The 17,911-nt window shown below is 41.0% G+C and overlaps 3 protein-coding genes across 3 annotated transcripts; all 3 read left to right on the top strand.

Moving 5' to 3' along the window:
• The first annotated feature begins 691 nt into the window (after positions 1 to 691).
• LOC128754446 (coiled-coil-helix-coiled-coil-helix domain-containing protein 10, mitochondrial-like) lies at positions 692 to 2,900 on the top strand. Its single transcript, XM_053857072.1, has 4 exons — positions 692 to 840; positions 1,356 to 1,572; positions 1,770 to 1,911; positions 1,984 to 2,900. Exons 1-4 carry the CDS (start codon positions 800 to 802, stop codon positions 2,001 to 2,003), a joined length of 420 nt encoding a protein of 139 aa, XP_053713047.1. The 5' UTR covers positions 692 to 799; the 3' UTR covers positions 2,004 to 2,900.
• A 3,441-nt stretch (positions 2,901 to 6,341) lies between these two features.
• LOC128754473 (D-dopachrome decarboxylase-A-like) lies at positions 6,342 to 10,948 on the top strand. Its single transcript, XM_053857119.1, has 3 exons — positions 6,342 to 6,512; positions 7,099 to 7,274; positions 10,438 to 10,948. Exons 1-3 carry the CDS (start codon positions 6,405 to 6,407, stop codon positions 10,508 to 10,510), a joined length of 357 nt encoding a protein of 118 aa, XP_053713094.1. The 5' UTR covers positions 6,342 to 6,404; the 3' UTR covers positions 10,511 to 10,948.
• Positions 10,949 to 12,081: 1,133 nt separating this feature from the next.
• Positions 12,082 to 16,277, top strand: LOC128753769 (glutathione S-transferase theta-1-like). The gene is made up of 5 exons (XM_053855831.1): positions 12,082 to 12,245; positions 13,565 to 13,652; positions 13,732 to 13,882; positions 14,557 to 14,733; positions 15,868 to 16,277. The coding sequence occupies exons 1-5, from the start codon at positions 12,140 to 12,142 to the stop codon at positions 16,063 to 16,065; spliced, it is 720 nt and encodes a 239-aa protein (XP_053711806.1). The 5' UTR covers positions 12,082 to 12,139; the 3' UTR covers positions 16,066 to 16,277.
• The last annotated feature ends 1,634 nt before the right edge of the window (positions 16,278 to 17,911 follow it).

The following is a 17,911-nucleotide window of genomic DNA, read 5'->3' as shown; positions in this document are numbered from 1 at the left end:
GAAAAGCTGCGCGGTTGATGCACGCATGCGCGCGCACGCGCAATGCTTCCTTATCGTCAACTTTTTTTACGGCAAAGCAGTTGGGACAAATGGTAACACAGAGCAATTTGCGCTCTGCTTGCCATGAAAGCCAATTTAAAAAGGGTAAAAAAACAAAAAACAAAAAGTAACCTAAAAAGTTAAAAATGTTGTGTAGAGCTGTGTGTGTGAGTGTATAGACGTTGATCTTGCCTCTATTGGGACCAGAAAGCATAAAGTTTGAGCTTGCCCAGGCGATCACGGATCTCACCCAAATCTCAAGAGAGTCCTGAGAGCAAGGCAGGGGAGCAAGGCAGGGAGAAAGGCACCCACAGTTGCTTCTGATCCTGCACGATGACTTTTCATTTCAGGGATGCTAACCTCCAAGAAGAAAATCATATTTGTTTCAGAGTTCGTATATGTGTTTCAAACGTTTGCAGTAAATGTGTTTCTTAAGTTTGTGATTATGTTTCTTAAGTTTTTATATTTGTTTCTGAGTGTGTATTTGTGTCTTACTTTGGGATTTTGGACTGTTCAAAACTGAAACCTGTCATCTCAGGGAATATGACAATGTATTAATGTCTAAATTGTTGCTTCAGGAGGATGTGGCTTGACACGGCAGCGGTAGAAAGAAGTGTCGCTGTGATCTCGCGATAGTTGTTACTTAAAGCCTGTGAGACACAAGGTCAGTGGTCACAAGCGTGTCCTGTTCGTGCTGTGCGGCAGACACACTTTCTAACACAAATCAAGTTAAAGAAACCCGAGAGTAAACGTGAAGAAGATGGCGAGAGGAAGCCGCAGCCGCTCTTCAGCTCCTGCCAGGTCAGTCAGCTTTTATCTGCGAAGTTCATGAAATTGTGACGCTCTCGCGTTTACCTTGAAATGCGCCTACGCACCAGTGCAAGTGGTCATAAGGTGGTTCAAGTAAATAACTCTATTAATTTAAATCTTAATCATTCCGAAATGTCGTGGTCAACATATCTATTGTCATTCTTCTACTCAAATGTATTGCCTGGAAAAGGTACTCTCTCTAATAAGATAGATTAGCATATGTATGCACATATACACAATTCCATCATATTCCTAAGCCTTTTATCTTCAGTCATGGGAAGTAGTCCGGGTCAGTTCAAATAAACCTCTGTGCACTTGCACTTGCATTTGCTTATAAAACAGAAAAATTGACAAAATAATGGGTAAAACAGGTAAACAATATTTCTGAATTGCTAATAATTGGTGCCATAACTATTCAAAATTCATTCATTTAGGGTGGAATGTCATCTGGTGAGGAATCATCTGTGTGTTATTATATCTAAACCACTGGACACTTTGCTTTGCAGCCCAGCTCCATCCCATGCTCCAGTCCCAGCACATCCACCTCCAGCATCCCTGGCGCCGACTCCAGCTCCATCACAGGGGCCTGGCCTCATGGCCCAGATGGCTACCACAGCTGCCGGTGTGGCAGTAGGTTCTGCTGTGGGTCATGTGGTTGGGGGTGCCCTCACTGGAGCTTTTAGTGGAAGCAGCAGCTCCGAACCAGCCAAACCTGTGTACCAGGTAAAACCCACCCTGACAGTGTGTTCTCCAAGCTGCTTCACTGTGGTGAAGTGGATTATTCTGCTCTTTTTCCTCCATATAACAAGTAAAACCTTTAAGTGTCCTGTATATTGTGGTGTACATCACCACTGTATCTTTGGTGCCGTGTCCTTCATCCATCTTGCTGGAGAAGACTTTATGTCTGTCCTTGATTGTAGGAACCTCCACGTCCTGCAGCAGCCCAACCAGGTCCCTGCCACTTCGAGGTCAAACAGTTCCTGGACTGTGCCACCAACCAGAATGACTTGAGTCTATGTGAAGGCTTCAGTGAGGCTCTTAAACAGTGCAAGTATTCCCATGGTGCGACGTTTTATTCATCATTCACTCAAGATTTTAATCCACTCCGCTAACAAGTTGATCCTTCTCCATTAGGGTTGTCATCCCTGGTATGAAAGGTCATCATCTTGACGAGATGCGACACACCACTAGTCAATAAAGCAGCATATTGCTAAATACAGAATGTGAAATTAATTGACATTTTTGTTGATCTGCTAAATATAGCATAATAAAAGATAAAAGTACGACATGTGTGTGATCTCATTTGGTTAAAAGTCTTCACAAAAGCAGATCCATGAAGTTGCCTTATATGTGTGTAGACAGTTTCAATAATTTGATTCACACACAGGGAGAACATGCAAACATGCAGAAAGGTGGTCTGGCTCGGCCATCAATGTAATTTGATTCTCCATTTGTTACATTTTTAAATATTTCAGGTTATTAGCCAATTCCAAGCCAAGCTTGGTACTGGGAAATTACCAGTTTTGCCCTCCATTGTGTCACCCAATGTAGGATTTCCAAGTCAGAAAGTGGTAAAATAATCACTACTCTGAGTACGCTATACAAGATGGCCTCCCCAAACCTAAGGAAGTTGAAGCTTTGAAACAATGAAACACATCATAAGAAACAAACACATTCCACAAAACTGTGTTTCTTCTTCATCCTGCGGGTTGTATCTGGACGAGGCACACGTGAGATTAGTTTCCATGGACATTACCATCTTCATTTCCACAATCTATAATTGGAATGCAATGAACTGAGTTAAGACATCATTCCCAGGTCCAACTTCGCACTTCCGATGTGGGGATTGCAGCACTAGTGTTGTGCTACTGCAGTCATGTAGGAACATGGGGAAAAATCATCTCTCCACTTTAACAATAACAAAGGGCAATAACAACAAACGTTTCGCTTGTGCACAAAGGATGCTAAAATACACAACTCGACATGGGCATGCACTTGTGCCGGTGTCGGTTAAAAACAATAACTCATGGACACATTAAATGTATTTCAACTAAGAAGTGAATGGAATTTGTAGGTGTTCTGCACTCTCATTTGGTTTCTCGAACGTCCCATAATTTCCGCACTGATATTCAATACAACGACGGTCACGTAACCAGTCATGATTAAAAGAGCTTTCAGTTTATAACACAACGTACAATCGTTCAATAAATATATTTTCATGTGACAATGGTCATTAAATGTGTATTTGACAACATGTTACAGTTGAAAGCTGTTTCTGTGTGAAGATGAAGTTTCAAAAAACTGCATAACTGCCCAGTTACCTAGGCAAAACCAGTCTGCATACTAACGAATATATTTACATAAAGATATATGACCATAAATAGAGCGTTATAAGTATAATATTAGGGATATGAATATATATTTACTCAATGTCCTCGTGAAATAACCAGTCATGAAATAAACAATTTTAGTAGAAAGGACAATGAAAATTACGCAAAAATGACTGAACGCCGACTGAGGGTAAGTTTGTATTACAATTACAAAATAAATTATGAATAAATTATAATTTATTCGTTATTTTATATCTTTCGTCAATAGCTACGAGGAAATGTGTCCAGATGGGTCAAAAGTTATTATAAACCGTCAGGGAACATGAGGCATATCTGGGTAAGAAGTCCATATTTCTAATGTGTCATTATAATTTATTCATAATTTCGTAATATTTTTCAAGTATTTAATCTGAAGATTCCAGGTCATGGAACAAAGTGAGCCCAAATGTATTGTAAACCTCCACAGGACATGAGACACATCTAGGACAGCAGTTGATATTTTATTAGAATAATGTAATTATTAATATCTTCTAATCATTTTAACATATCTTCAGTAGCCTCCAGGAAATGTGTCCAAAGTGATTGCAAACTGTTAGCGGACACAAGACACGTCGGGAATAGCAGTTGGTATTTCATGAGAATATGTAATATCTGGCTTCCAAGGAGACAGGACGACAAAGGTCTTCTTTGATTCAGTTCTTTAATTGAAGTTAACACATCAGCAGAACATCCATACATCCGGGGGTCTGATCCTCAAACGTCAACACGTATTCAGACATACACATATGTCATTACGTCACATCCTACTCTTTTTGAGAGCAAACATTTTTTTCTTTCTTGAAGGACAAGTTCCATGAAAATATTAAAATATATTTACAACATACCAATTTTTTTCAATGAACTCTACCGACGTAAAGAACTATCGATATGAAATCAATTCTCTATACATATCAGGCAGTCTAAATTGTCTTCCAGATCTGTGTGCTTCAGGGACTGGACAGTTTTCTGCGGTGACTTCAGTGAGCTTGCTACATTGTGACTCATCACTTTTCTGAAACCCTGACTCCAAAATCCCACCAACATCTTGGTCAACCTCTTTAGGAAAAACTTTCTCTAACGTTCTTCTCAGAAACTTCTTGCTTCTCCTGTAGGTACTGCCATCAGGTGTTCGAACAAGAAAAGATCTTGGCTGTTCGTGTTGACGCAGTACTACAGCTGGCTGCCAGGTGTCACCCTTGAGTAGTCGGATCTTCTCACCATCTCCTCGATGCGTTTGTTTGTCTGTTAAAGTAAATTTTCTGCTTTTGTTGTCTTTCCTCCAACTTCTTCCGAACCTCCTCAGTTCCATCTGGTGTGAGAAGCTGTGTTGACGCAGGCATCTTTCCTTTCAGCCTTCTTCCCATCAAGAGTTGTGCTGGGGACGGTCCTATTCCTTCCAAAGGTGTTTCGAGACCCCAGCAAAACAATGTATGGGTCACCCTCATCAAACTGTGATTTTTTTCCACTATGTTCTTGATGGTCTACACCAAGGGTGTCAAACTGACCTGCCAAAGGGCCGCAGTGGGTGCAGGTTTTTGTTCCAGCCCTAAAAGCACAAACAGGTGAACCAATCAGGTGTCAACTTATAACAGTCTTCAGACACCTGATCGGTGAGGTGTCCTCTTGATCGGTTGGAACTGCACCCACTGCGGCCCTTGGACGTCTGTGGTCTACACCATTCTTTCTGCTTGGCCATTTGACTGAGGATGTCCAGGGCTGCATGTAACACGACTTCCTCTTCCCATGCCTGGCCAAAACAAAACATCTCTGTACCTTTCTTTGCACTTCACTATTCCCAAGTGTGACTTGTGCACTTTTTTCAGTACTTCTTGTCTCATCAGATTTGGGACAATAAATTTAGCTCCTTTGAACATCAATCCATCTGTGTGAGTGATTTAATCCCTGAATGTCCAATATGCTTGAACTTCTGATGGTGTGGAACTTTTCTTTGCTGGTCAACCACTTTGACTTCCTTCAGAGTTCATGGCCCTCAGCTCAACACGGCCAATTCCCCAACACGGCCCAGATTCCTTTTGCGCTGGCATTCGCAGACAATGTCACCTGTTGGCTCAGATAAAAAAATAAAAAAAAACTTCAGTGTCGGTGCATTTCAAAAGTCTCATCAAAACTTTTCTGCTGAGCATCTTCCCAGTGCCATTCTACATCTTCCTCTAGCAACAGTCTTAAAGGGACACTGACATCTGACAGTTTGGGAATACAGTTGTATTCTCTTGCTCTGTTTAACAACTTCTTAAGTCTGCTGTCACGTCATCTTTGGTTTCTTGGGATTTGGAAACTTTCTTTTCTGTATGTCGATTCCATACTTCTATTGCTTCGTCGCCTGCAACATGTAAAATAGTCGCTCACTGCACTTGGCTGTGCTGAACACATCGAAGAGTTGAATCCAGCTTCTCCAGTTCTCAGTGAGTTTGCCTTGCAGACACAGATGCGTTGGTGGTTGAATCCTTCTTTACTTTGTCTTCTGACACCATGTAATATCTGGCTTCCAAGGAGACAGGACGACAAAGGTCTTCTTTGATTCAGTTCCTTAATTGAGGTTAACACGACAGCTGAACATCCATACATCTGGTGGTCTGAGCCTCGAACGTCAACACGTATTCACACATACACATACGTCATTACGTGACATACTATTGTGATTATTAAATATTCATATTTTCTAACATTTCTTCAATAACCTCCAGGAAATTAATCCAAAGTGATGGTTAACCGTCAGGGTACACCAGACACATATGGGACAGCAGTTCATATTTCGAAATAATTGTGTCATTATTATTTATTAATAATTTCCCAATTTTTTAAAAATATTACTTCAATAGCTTCCAGGAAATGGGACGAAGTGGGTCCAAATCTATTGTAAACCTTCAGGGGACATGAGACACATCTGGGACAGCAGTTGGCATTTCATTATCCTGTATTATTCATTATTGTATTATTATTATAACAGCCGGTTGGTAGTAATCTTATCAACCGTGTCGCAAGTTAATATCTATGTGCCACTAAGAAACTTGCGGAAAATGTTGAATGTTCTGTAAAGCAATCTTAGATTCTCCATCGATCAACTTTATTTTGAAAATCCAGACCGGGAGTTCTGGAAAAGGTTCTGGAAAGGTTCACGTCACTCGCTGCCGCGTTCGCTCGACTTTGCGCCAATCTGCCAGCAAGATGCCTTTCGTCGAGCTGCTCAGCAACCTTCCGTCCAGCAGCTTCTCCGATGAATTCGTTCGGAAGCTCGGCTCTTGCATCGCCGCTGCTCTGGGGAAGCCGGAGGAAGTGAGTATTGTTGAGGTTCTCCCCAGCAGTTACACGAGTGACCAGTGTACATATATATAACTGCTCCGAACGGTCAATTGACTGCTTTCAATCGAAAATGTAAGCTCAGTACATGATCAGAGAGGTGTAGGTTCAAAATCTTCAGCATGACGCCCTGATACTGACTTTTGTACGTCAGTGCTATGTTAAAAGAAAATCATCTGCACAGTTGGTCTGTCTTTGGCCTACAACCTCATTTTCAAAACATGTTTTCTGATCTGTTATCAAGTAAACGCTCCTTAATATTCTCAGGTTGAATGAACCCAGTATGAATGACAACATCTGGGAATTAATGATAATGGGATGAAATGTTAAATATATTTGGTCACCAAATAGTCAGTGCATGTCTTTGGAGAACCTGGTTTCATGGTTTAACTTGTTCGCCATTGCACTCCGGTGTTTTCTCCCAAGTGATGCCTCAAAGTGTGTTTGACTGGTCAGAAGAAATTGTCTTTTCTAACTTTCTAACTAACAATACCAATAAAAAGGTATCTGTCCTGGTTTTCACTGTGATCCGAGGGCCCAAAAGTATGTTTATATTTCCCAGAGAATGAACGTGGTGGTGAAGCCTGGAGTGCTGATGCTAGTCGCTGGCTCCAGCTCTCCTTGTGTGATTCTTTCCGTGTCAGCCATCGGTGCCACTGACACCGCTGACAAGAACAAAGAACACAGCGCCAAGATCTTCAACTTTCTCACCCGAGAACTGAACTTGAGTGAAGATCGGTGAGTGTGGTTACTCCTGCACTGTCACTGTTTGACTATTGAAGAAGTGTGAGAAAATCATACTTTTGCTTAGTGCAAAACACATAAGAATATCTGTCTGTCAGAAGTGTCACCGACATGCCTGAGGATATAGGCATTAATATGCAGCATGCAATGACCGTATATGGTCTACAAAGGTTGTTCTGCTGGCTTACCATACTAAATACTGCAATTGTAAATCTCGCGTGAGTGAATCCAAATGAGAACAGGAAACAAGTCTTAGGTAGAAGAACTTCAGTATCAGAGGAGAAATGCCAAACCTTTGCATGACCGCTGGATGTCCTAGTCGTGGCAGTGCACATAAAAGCCTTTTCTTCTTATGCAAAGATGAAGGCATCCTTTCTCCCACAGTGGCCTTAGAAAAGGTTGAAGTTGCAAAATGTTTGGTGACCCCTGTCCTAGATGCTGCCGTTGCATGCTCCAGCAAACATATTCCAGTGACGCAGGAACCAGGTTTTGAAGTTGAAACAAGTTATTTATTAAAGAACAGACAGGCTGCCAACCAAAACGTATGCACCACAGCGCAAAATGATCTCACAAGACCCCTGTCATACTTCTCCCCCTGTTCATGCTGCTTTTGCAGACGGTTGCAGCCTAGCTGACTGCACAACATTTGAAGCTGGTCAAGCTAAAGCTAGTGGAAAACTTGGTGCGCTGATGGCTATAATGAGCAGTGAGCAGCGCGAAGCTGCAACCAGGAAACGCATGGAATTTATGGTATTGGACAATCAGTCTTACTTGATAACTGAGGACAAAGTAGTCCCGTGACATAACATGCAGTGTCAGAGATACTTTACTCTGTATGGCAGACACGTCAACCAATTGATAGACTCGGGTCACTTAAAGCTATATTGTTTTGTTAGTTTGTTCACTGCATTTTGTTTACTGCATCACTTCTATTGTTTACAAAAGTAAAATACTGCTGTAACGAGTCTAAAAAAATTGAAGGTGTGTAATAAGTATTCAGTCAGTTATCAAAAAAATAAAATCCTTCAGTATCAGCAAGTATGGCCTTTGAAAAATGAGTGATTGGCCGGAAAATTGATCTGTGAGTCCTTATTTTATATAGGTTCATACTTGTTCATTTTCATCTCTGCTCCTTATGTCCATCCGAATAGCTGCGAAGATTTTGGACTTTCATTTAACTCTTGGCCGTCTTCTCATGATGTGTGGTTTGATGCAACGCTGTGTTAAGCAACGCGTTTGTTATACTTTCATAAGACAATATTTGTTTAGTTTTAATCCCTAACTCATGGCAAGCACTAAATATACACGGGATAAACAGCATAAACAGCATTTGTTCTCAATTTTAATTGCAGCCCAATCAATATTTTATTTATATAATGTAAAATGGTGGAAAGACACATTCCAGATGTTCAGAAGATCAATGATGTGGTAAAAGAGACAAAAACAAAGGTAGCTGGATCACAGCAGTCATAAGTGGAAACTTTTCCCGCTACAATGTATGAGAAGTGTCTCTTGTGATAGGACGACACTCAGTTCTAGTAATTGTGCAGTTCTAGTTCCCCAGCAAGAGCATGAACAGCTGTGGTTGTGATAAATTATATCTCACAGTCTTGGCTGAAACCCATAGACAACAAGGTCAGGGAACAGTCAGAGAGAGAGTACACATGGATGACTGAAGAGAGTGTGTGAAAGGAAGAGCAATTTTGTGAATACTGGGGACTTGTCTAAAATTCCCCGAAAACAAACATAGAGCAAAATACATACATACATACACTTTTGCTTAAACGTGTGTACATCTGCGTGTGTGTTTGTGTGTGGGGGGTGGGTGCTGATGAAAGTTTGCAGATCTGCAGACTTGGGTCAGATCCAGCAATGAATGCATGAATCAGTCATTTATTTAGTTTTGTCTTCTTGGTAATCAGCTCTAGAATTAAAGGATTATATTCAAGTAGTCGTCATAGTAGTTTTTTGGACAGTTTTGTGCCATTTCCTTCACCAGAGCACAGCTGCGCCTCAACACTGACTTTTAGACTAATATTTAAACCATTGCATCATTTCCATGCAAGCCAAGCTTTTGTTGGGTTGTGAGTAGGAGCCCAAAATACGTGTATGTTGAACAAACGCAGCATGTTATATTGCTCCCTTGTTCTTCCGTGTTTGGTTCAGGAAGATTATTATTTACCAAACATTTTAATGGACAGGTTATATTAGAAGGATTTCGTCTTTGCTATCCATGGTCACACTCCATTATTTTGAGTAAATCAGTGTCAGCCACACTTGTCTTCCAGACATGCTCATGATCATGTCATGACCACTTCTGAGACTGGGGACAATAGAAAGCCGTTGCATCAACATGATGCCGCACTTGTGAGGGAGTGTGCCATTGGCATGCAGGGTGCTGGAATGCCACTTCAGACCGTTGCAATGTGTCAACATCGACATGTCGACATTTAGTCGTTCACAGAACTGTTTCTGTGAGTTGGGAAGAGTTTGGGATATTCTGGAGATGTGAACAACAAGAAGTACCAGTGGCATCAACGGTGCAGGAACTGCATCCAGCTGTTCAGGAAGACTGGGAGAACCCCAGGACATAATAAACAACTTTATCAACTCTACATTCTGATTTCTATGCCAGAACAAGAATTTCTAAAAACATTTGACTGTCAGAAATGTGATCTGTTGGCGGGGTTTCAGCTCCATTTCACCATTATTTAAACACAAAGTCATTCTCTCTTGATTCCAGAGATACAGACAGTAGGAAGTTGGGAAATCTGCGCTTGAGATATGGAATAAAATTCAGAACTAGTTCCCTTTACTGCTGAATGTCATTGTAGGTGGCAGAAATGAGATGGTATGTAGAGTTCACGCAAGCTTTACACTAGGACTCATTCTTTAGTGCATCCTGGACCAATTTACTAGATTTTCTTGGACAGGGGCTGTGCTGTTCATGGAGTTAAACAGTGGTTATGTGATTGAGATCTAAAACATAATGTTAAAACATGGTGAAAATGCCACTGAATGAAGGATGTGAGTCATTTTTTTTTATGAAGCGAAAGACTCCAGCTTGCATTAGCAAGGATTCCTGTTTCCTGTTCATTAAGATGCATCTATGAAAAGTTTCCCATCACACTCTCACTCTATTCTCCTCTCTTTGTAGAATAGTGGTCCAGTTCCATAGCCTGCAGCCCCATCAGGTGGGAAAGAACGGGACGGTGATGAGCTTCATGTGAGCCTGTGGTGTGATGTCCACTGTGTTCTACAGTTGTTAGAGTAGAACCATGTCACTACCCAGGTGAGACTGCGATGGTCATTTAGCTTCCTGCTGACTGGTCTGCGAGATATCTGTACTTTAACTATTTTGGTGGTTTAAATAGTCACAATATCCTGTTCCTTGTGATGAATGGGATTTTTTTTACCATGCTATGAAGAGCTGTTTTGTGTCATGCTGTGAAAATCACCCTGCACTGAGACATTTACACTTGGAGTCATGTCCAATTTCTGAACATGGCAGTCTCCCATTCATGTTCCAAACCAGCCTCATCAAACCAATTTCACATCATGTGAATTTCACCTCTATTTCGCATTCATCTATATATTCAGAGAATAATCATTAATTCTGGATGACAATGGTTATTGAATATCCTCAATAAAAATGACTGTTTTCCTGGCATGTGTGTTTTTACTATTTTTACGGTCTGCCATTTCCGTGGTTTAAGGTTTATTCAAGGCTTGTTGTTATCTTCGTTTCATAGTACAGGTGAAGTTTGAGTACTGGTGGGTTCTTTTATAACTTGGATCCTGGCGCCATGGTTATCTAAAAGAATTTTAGAATTCTTCTAATTTTAATGCATACTCTTCATGTTTGAAGGAATATGTTGATTGAGTACCGTAACCCTTGGCAGCACATGGCCATTCGCTGACATGGGTCTAAAATGTTCTGGTTGAGGGTAACAAATAATTACTATGTCATTTGTCTCATAGTGCCACCATCACCACTACTACAACAACAACAACTAGGACTGGAAAGGCTCTTGTGGTGTGAGATATCACTTGCTATCAGATATCACTCAAGCATTGTCTGGTTTAAGCCTTCCAGGTTATCTATTGGACATGTTGCACGCCTGCTGTATTAACCCAAAAACTGACTGACCGATGGGACAGCACCACCACAGCTTTCCAGAGTCAATTGCCACAGCCATGGTGCTACATGAAATTCTAAGGTCATGCTGAGATACATGTTCTGAAACATTTAAAACGTATTATAATTACTGTTACTTATTATTATTCACACTTTTTTGATCGCACATTAGGTGTCAATAGCAGGATTCAAAAGGAGCAGGATGAAGAAAAGTTCTCTTATTTGTGTCTGCATTATTCCAGAGGATGTGTGGGAGAGTCTTTTGGTTAGTGTCACTAAGAACGAGTTGGTGACTGAATCACTCAGTTAGATTCACATTGTGCTTCGAGCTGCCATATCTCTTGACTTGGTAAAATACAGCCATGATTTATTTTCGCCCTTATTTTGGCGGCTTGAGATTGATGAATAGTTTTTCCTGTTATTTTTAGACGATTAATGAGCACAACTCTCAATCACTCAGTCTCCAATCCTCTCGGTATGTCACTGGTAATGGCGTCATCTGCATCTTCTTAGTAGACCTGGACTGTATCAGCGTAAACTGAACCATGAGCTTTGCTGGGGAGAATGTCGAACTGGACGTTGGACTTGACACATGCGCACATGCTGGGTTCCTCGCGGGATGGGTTCCGCGAGGGCGTGAACTTTCTGCCGTGATAAAGCAGACTCCGCGGCAGAGCGGACGCTTCCACAGAGGAAAAGGCGCTGTTGTGTTTGCGGAGTCATGGAACTGTACCTGGACCTCCTCTCTCAGCCTTGTCGCTCCGTGTATATCTTCGCCAAGACGAACAACATTCCTTTCGAGTTCAAGAACGTGTCTCTATTCACTGGTGAGTGATTTAGTTGCTACTTTTTAACATCTTCGACCCAGTAAATAGGTAGAAGGGATTCGGTATTCACCACATTCGGCCAAATTAGTTATCGCATTGATCAGTGAAGTAGCTAAAGTACTAAGTAAAGTACTTTTCCTTCAGCTGTTTAGTGGGTACCGATGGATAAATGTGATAACATGCTTGTTATACGTTATGCATGGTTTTGTGTCTCTGTATTTTATCTGGTTGAAAGACTCCTGTGAAGCATCTTCTCACGTTTTTACCATTTTCTTATCACGACAATCTTTTTTTCACTCAGTTCACCCTCATGTTCTCCTGTGGCCCCACGGGATAGTGAATTGTGCACCACTTTTCTATGGAGACATTGTGCACCATTTGTTTCCCACCCAGATCAGGTTTTTGTTTTGCAGCTCTGGGCGGAACGCTATCTTCAGGTTTTTTTTTTTTAAATAAAAATCCTGAAAAGCAAAGGAAATAAAGTTTTTAAAGTTGCAAGATAACTATCTGAATCTTGGTATAAAATCCTTTGAAACATAGGAAATAGTACTCCACGTCTGATCCTCGGAAATGGTCAGCTGATAACCAGCAACTTGCTATATCATTAACTGTGATCTGTTGCATAACATCACACTGTGATTCTTTGTTATGGTACAAGTGACCTTTCTTCGGATTATTATGTGTCCTGCATAAGGGGAACTGAGAAGTAACAAACTAACCCAGTGATGTTTGTTAAATTCGTTGTTGATTTCATGAAAAAACTTGGTCACTGCACAACAGAGTAACCAATGATTTAACCATTAACAGAGGTAACAAACTGATCAAAGTAAACCCAAGAATCAAAGATCACACATAACAGAGGGCAAACTGTTTTTAAAGAGGCCCAAACCTGAGTCAATGTTCAACTTATGCTCTAAATGGTGTTTCAACACCACATTATGTGGCCTCCGCCTGTATGATGAAATTTAATAAAGGCTCTATGAAACCACGCCCCTGAGACCACTTCATGAGATATCTAATTTCATTCCTGTGTCACGTCTTATTGCGTTAAAGTATACTTTTACAGGCATGTCTCCTCAAATACCCAACTATCTGCAAGAAGCCATAAATGCGGCCTTGTCTGCTCAGACAACTCTGGAGCCCCACCTTAAGTGTTCCAGGAAAACCTTATTGGTCAGAAGAAGCAAGAATGGCACTTTTAAAACTCTTGGCTTCTGTAAAACTACTATTTCCTGTTCATAGCAGCAACATAGATGTTTAAGAACAGTTATCATTGAAACAATGTGATGCCATTAATTCTTGCTTCTCTTGGATGTCAGGTGAGCAGCACGGTGAAGAATTTGGAAAGGTCAACCCAATTAGGAAAGTACCAGCACTTAAAGATGGCGACTTCTGTCTGGCTGAAAGGTGACCTACAGCTCAGCAGTTCAACTCTGACATGTGTCTCGATGGTCCCTCCATTTTGTATTTTGTTTTGTCTTGTCAGCATTGCTATCATGCAGTATCTGGCTGAGAAGTGCAAGACTCCCGACCACTGGTACCCAGCTGACCTCCAGAAACGGGCACGAGTGAACGAATACTTGTCTTGGCAGCACATGGCCATCCGCTGGCATGGGTCCAAAATGTTCTGGTTAAGGGTAACTAGTAATTACTATGTCTTTTATCGTAATACCGCCACCACCACCACTACTACTACCATCACCACAACTAGGATTAGAACCACTGTGACTACTTATTATGGGTGTGACAGGCTTTCATGGTGTGAGATATCAGTTGGCTAAATCATCGTCTGGTTTAAGCCTACCAAGTTATCGATTGGACATGATCCATAACCCAAAAACTGCCTGATTGACTGACTGATGTGACATCCAGACACAAGTGCCACAGCCATGGTGATCACTTGAGGGTTCTGCATTTTCTATTTTATTTTATTTTTTTCTGGTATGAACGAGATCTGCAGTTCAAAGGTCATGCTGAGATGCAAGTTATGAAACTTGTAAAACTATTATTGTAATTACTGTTAATTATCATTATTATAAACATTTCTTGACTAGACATTACATGTTTTAACGGCAGGATATATCTATCTTGATATTGTTACAATATTCATTTTGCAAGTACTGCTACTGCTGCTTCTAATGATTTTTAGCCATGCCTTGAAATATCCATTTACTATAACGGAAATGTCTGCAAATGCATCTTCCTGTAACAGCTGACATTCACTGCCCATCATTTAACATAGTTTTGAGTTTATTTCTGATCTCTCTTGTCAAGTACTGGATCTACAACTAGCTCATTTGTTTTAATGCAGCTTTTGATTCCCAAAGTGCTGGGAACGAATGTCTCCCAAGACAAGATGGACGGTGCCTTAGAGGACCTGAACCATTCCCTCTCACTCATCGAGAATAAGTTCTTGCAGGACCGACCCTTCATTGCTGGAGACCAAATTTCTTTGGCTGACCTGGTCGCTATTGTGGAGGTGATGCAGGTGAGACACACATTTGTGATTGCTTCTTTGTTGCAAAATAGAAAGGTATAAATGTATACTTGAACAGTGTGCCCTCTGAGCCAGTGTTTTTCAACCTTTTTTTAGCCAAGGCGCACTTTGTTCATTGGAAAAATCCAGAGGCACACCACCAATGGAACCTAGGCTAAAGCGCACTTGTGCTTTAAGTCCTATATAAAATCCATATTAATTTGTGACACAATGTAGCTACTGACACTCAGTTGTTATTTTGCCGTACTATTTTCAGAAACAAATTGCAGTAAATGCATTTGTTTTCAATGTCTTCAGAAAGTATCATGATTTATTTGTTTATTTACTTCAAATAACTTTTTCAATTTTATCACTTCTCTTATACATGATTTTATTGTAGTTTTGAGTTGCCAAATCCATAACATTCTTTGCCTCAACTTGCTTCATAAAAGCAATGAGTCTTTCTCTCTTCACATTTTGGAGTGCATTTATTTTGTTATGCATCTAGGTTTTCGCCAACTTTTAAACCACGAAGCAAACTTTGACATTCTACGAGTGTCAGTAAAGTTTTGAAGTGAGACGTCACGTTAGGTGTTAGCTCTGCGGGCAGACAGTCTTGGATCTGACAAGGAGCACTCCATCATTCTTTGGTGAAGGTCTGTGGTCAAATTAGACGCGCATCAGGTTTAGGAACAGTATGGAAGTTGCGCATTTGACAGGCTGCTTTGCTGTCAGTGTGTGGGAAGAGGAGCCTCATGCACCACGGCAGCGCTGCTTTGACTGACGAACGAATCAGAGCATCAACATAGCTCTACAGTATATTGTATAGAAAAAATGTGACCGAATCCATGTAATCTCCTCACGCTGGTAGCTTGTCGACATGTTGTAATAGTCCATAATTTTACATCATCACATCCCCCACCCCTATCGCCAAACAGATTAGGTGAAACTGGATCATTTCCCATGGCACACCTTTGACTTCTCTGCACACACTTGTTTTCCCTTTTTTATTTTATCTGCCCATCTGCTCTCTTAACATTGATTATTAATAGCATTTCAGTGAAATGTTTTATTAGCATCGTTCACACATATTGTCTGCCATTTGTTCTCAGTAGCCCTTAACTTTGTGAGTTTTTTGTTCGGCAGCCTGTCGGTTCTGGTTTGGATGTGTTTGAAGATAGGCCCAAGCTGTGCGCCTGGAAGGACAGAGTTCAGGCTGCTATCGGAAAGGAACTCTTCGATGAAGCCCATCAGGCGATTATGGGGGCCCAGGAGAGGGTGGGCCAGATGGATGGCAGCAAGATGCAGAGCCTCAAGCCCAAAATCCTCAGACATTTCATGTGAAAAGCAGCAGGCTGGCACACCAGATAATGTGTTTCCAAAGTAAACATCAAAGCTGTTTTAGTTGCCGTGTGAACTAATGTACGACTGAGTTTCAAGCTCAGGTTATCTGTTGTGTAACCCTGAGTAAAGGCCACATTCTTTATTACATGCAGACTTGCATTCTTTGCGTATACACAGATGTCAAGAGGTAATAAAACAGTCATATAGCTGCACAGATGCCCCTTTGTCGCATTTGTCAATTCCTCAGCTCTTCATTTGTGCTTTGTCATGATTGCCTCAATCCCAGGGACTGATTCACAACCGGCAAAAATGAATGTAGTAAGTAAAATCCTGGTGTGTCCTTTAAAATGATTTTTGGTCCCCTGTGAAACACAGTATGATGGTTTCTGGTTGCAATAAACTTTTCAAATCTTTCCATTATCAATGCCTCCTTGCTGATAACCTCTCTTTAACATTTGGAACATGCTCACAATAAGTCAAACAAAGTGGGATCCCTAGGATTGGGCCTGTTTTAATTATGTTGTATTATGTTGATTTACCCAAGTTTTGATTCTTTATAGGAAAGGCTCACATCAGAGAAGTCAAACAGCAGTTCACCCTGATATAAAGTAACGCAGCTGATACTGTGAGACTCTTATTGTTAAGACATTTTATGAAGCATGGCTCGAAGCCTTTGATTTCTTTTCATTCCCTGGCCTCCCTGGGAGGTGCACTTGGTTCAGTCATCTCTGCCTGTAAGAACGTCCATGCAGTTATTAAACAGAGAGCGCCATCTGTTGAATATAGGAGACATTGCAAAATGTTTTTCTTGCAAAAAACATCTCTCTCTCTCTCTCTCTCTCTCTCTCTCTCTCTATATATATATATATATATATATATATATATATACACACACACAAAAAAAACCTGCTTTGATTGGTTCTTCTCGGAGGGACTCCTCCTCAGCAGGGCGGGACCTCAAGGATGATTTCTTTTCCTTTTTCTCTCAGAGGTCAGACTTCCATTCTCCTCTTCTCTGGGGTAAGGCTTCTCTTTTCCAGGGTAGGACTCCTCGAGACCTCTTCTCTGCTGTGGAACCTCAGGGTGGGCTTCCCATAAAAGCCCCAATCTAGCAAACAATCTGTAACCTGTAAAGTAGCTTTGCATACAATATTTGCCATAACCTTACAAACTGTAGCAACTGCATTATGATTATGATTATTGCTACGTCACAGACCACTATTCCATCTGGACCACCTCGTCCAAAGCTGGTCTTCAAGTGCACTAAAGATTCTACATCAATATATTAAGTATATATCACTAAACTGAAATAATCAAGTAACCATCCTCTGTAAGGAAGGTCTTGGTGAGACATCTCCTCCTGCAAATAGCTCACTTGCAGCTGGATGGTGATGGAGACACTGCAAAGATCTCCATTCATATTTTTTACACCACTCAGTTTCAGCACAAATTTTGCCACTTGCACAAATACCCTGATGAATGAGTTTGTGGCATGTACCGAGGTAAGTTGTCTGTACCTGAATGTCAAGAGGACACATGTACAGCTAATAGTCAAAGAGAAAATGTGGGGGTCATTCAAACTGGAAATGAAAAGCCTAAACAACATAACCCTTACCTCAACATCTCACCCTAAACCTAACCATCCCAAAGAAATGGCTAACCTTAACTAGAACTCTGAGCATACATACATCATCCATACAAACATGCATTCGAATATAATAGACTTTAGGGCCAAGATGTCGTCACAAAGCTAAATGTCTTCACAAGAGTGCTGGCTTATCAAGATGTGGTACTCAAAGTATGGCAAAACATGCACACACACGATTGCATTGCCATTCAAAACAAA

This window comes from Synchiropus splendidus, chromosome 2 (genome assembly GCF_027744825.2).
Source record: "Synchiropus splendidus isolate RoL2022-P1 chromosome 2, RoL_Sspl_1.0, whole genome shotgun sequence".
Taxonomy (NCBI): Eukaryota; Metazoa; Chordata; class Actinopteri; order Syngnathiformes; family Callionymidae; genus Synchiropus; species Synchiropus splendidus.
The sequence above is the reverse complement of the archived record's forward strand: the minus strand, read 5'-3'. Positions and strand labels throughout refer to the sequence as shown.

What these genes read in the sequence shown, in the direction of transcription:
- LOC128754446 (XM_053857072.1), top strand. Translation starts at nt 800, where the DNA reads ATGGCGAGAGGAAGCCGCAGCCGCTCTTCAGCTCCTGCCAG. An exon ending in CGCTCTTCAGCTCCTGCCAG is followed by an intron (nt 841 to 1,355) that starts GTCAGTCAGCTT and finishes TTTGCTTTGCAG; the next exon opens with CCCAGCTCCATCCCATGCTC. An exon ending in ACAGTGCAAGTATTCCCATG is followed by an intron (nt 1,912 to 1,983) that starts GTGCGACGTTTT and finishes CTTCTCCATTAG; the next exon opens with GGTTGTCATCCCTGGTATGA.
- LOC128754473 (XM_053857119.1), top strand. Translation starts at nt 6,405, where the DNA reads ATGCCTTTCGTCGAGCTGCTCAGCAACCTTCCGTCCAGCAGCTTCTCC. An exon ending in CTCTGGGGAAGCCGGAGGAA is followed by an intron (nt 6,513 to 7,098) that starts GTGAGTATTGTT and finishes TATATTTCCCAG; the next exon opens with AGAATGAACGTGGTGGTGAA. An exon ending in CTGAACTTGAGTGAAGATCG is followed by an intron (nt 7,275 to 10,437) that starts GTGAGTGTGGTT and finishes CTCTCTTTGTAG; the next exon opens with AATAGTGGTCCAGTTCCATA.
- LOC128753769 (XM_053855831.1), top strand. Translation starts at nt 12,140, where the DNA reads ATGGAACTGTACCTGGACCTCCTCTCTCAGCCTTGTCGCTCCGTGTAT. An exon ending in GACTTCTGTCTGGCTGAAAG is followed by an intron (nt 13,653 to 13,731) that starts GTGACCTACAGC and finishes TTGTCTTGTCAG; the next exon opens with CATTGCTATCATGCAGTATC. An exon ending in CTATTGTGGAGGTGATGCAG is followed by an intron (nt 14,734 to 15,867) that starts GTGAGACACACA and finishes TTTGTTCGGCAG; the next exon opens with CCTGTCGGTTCTGGTTTGGA.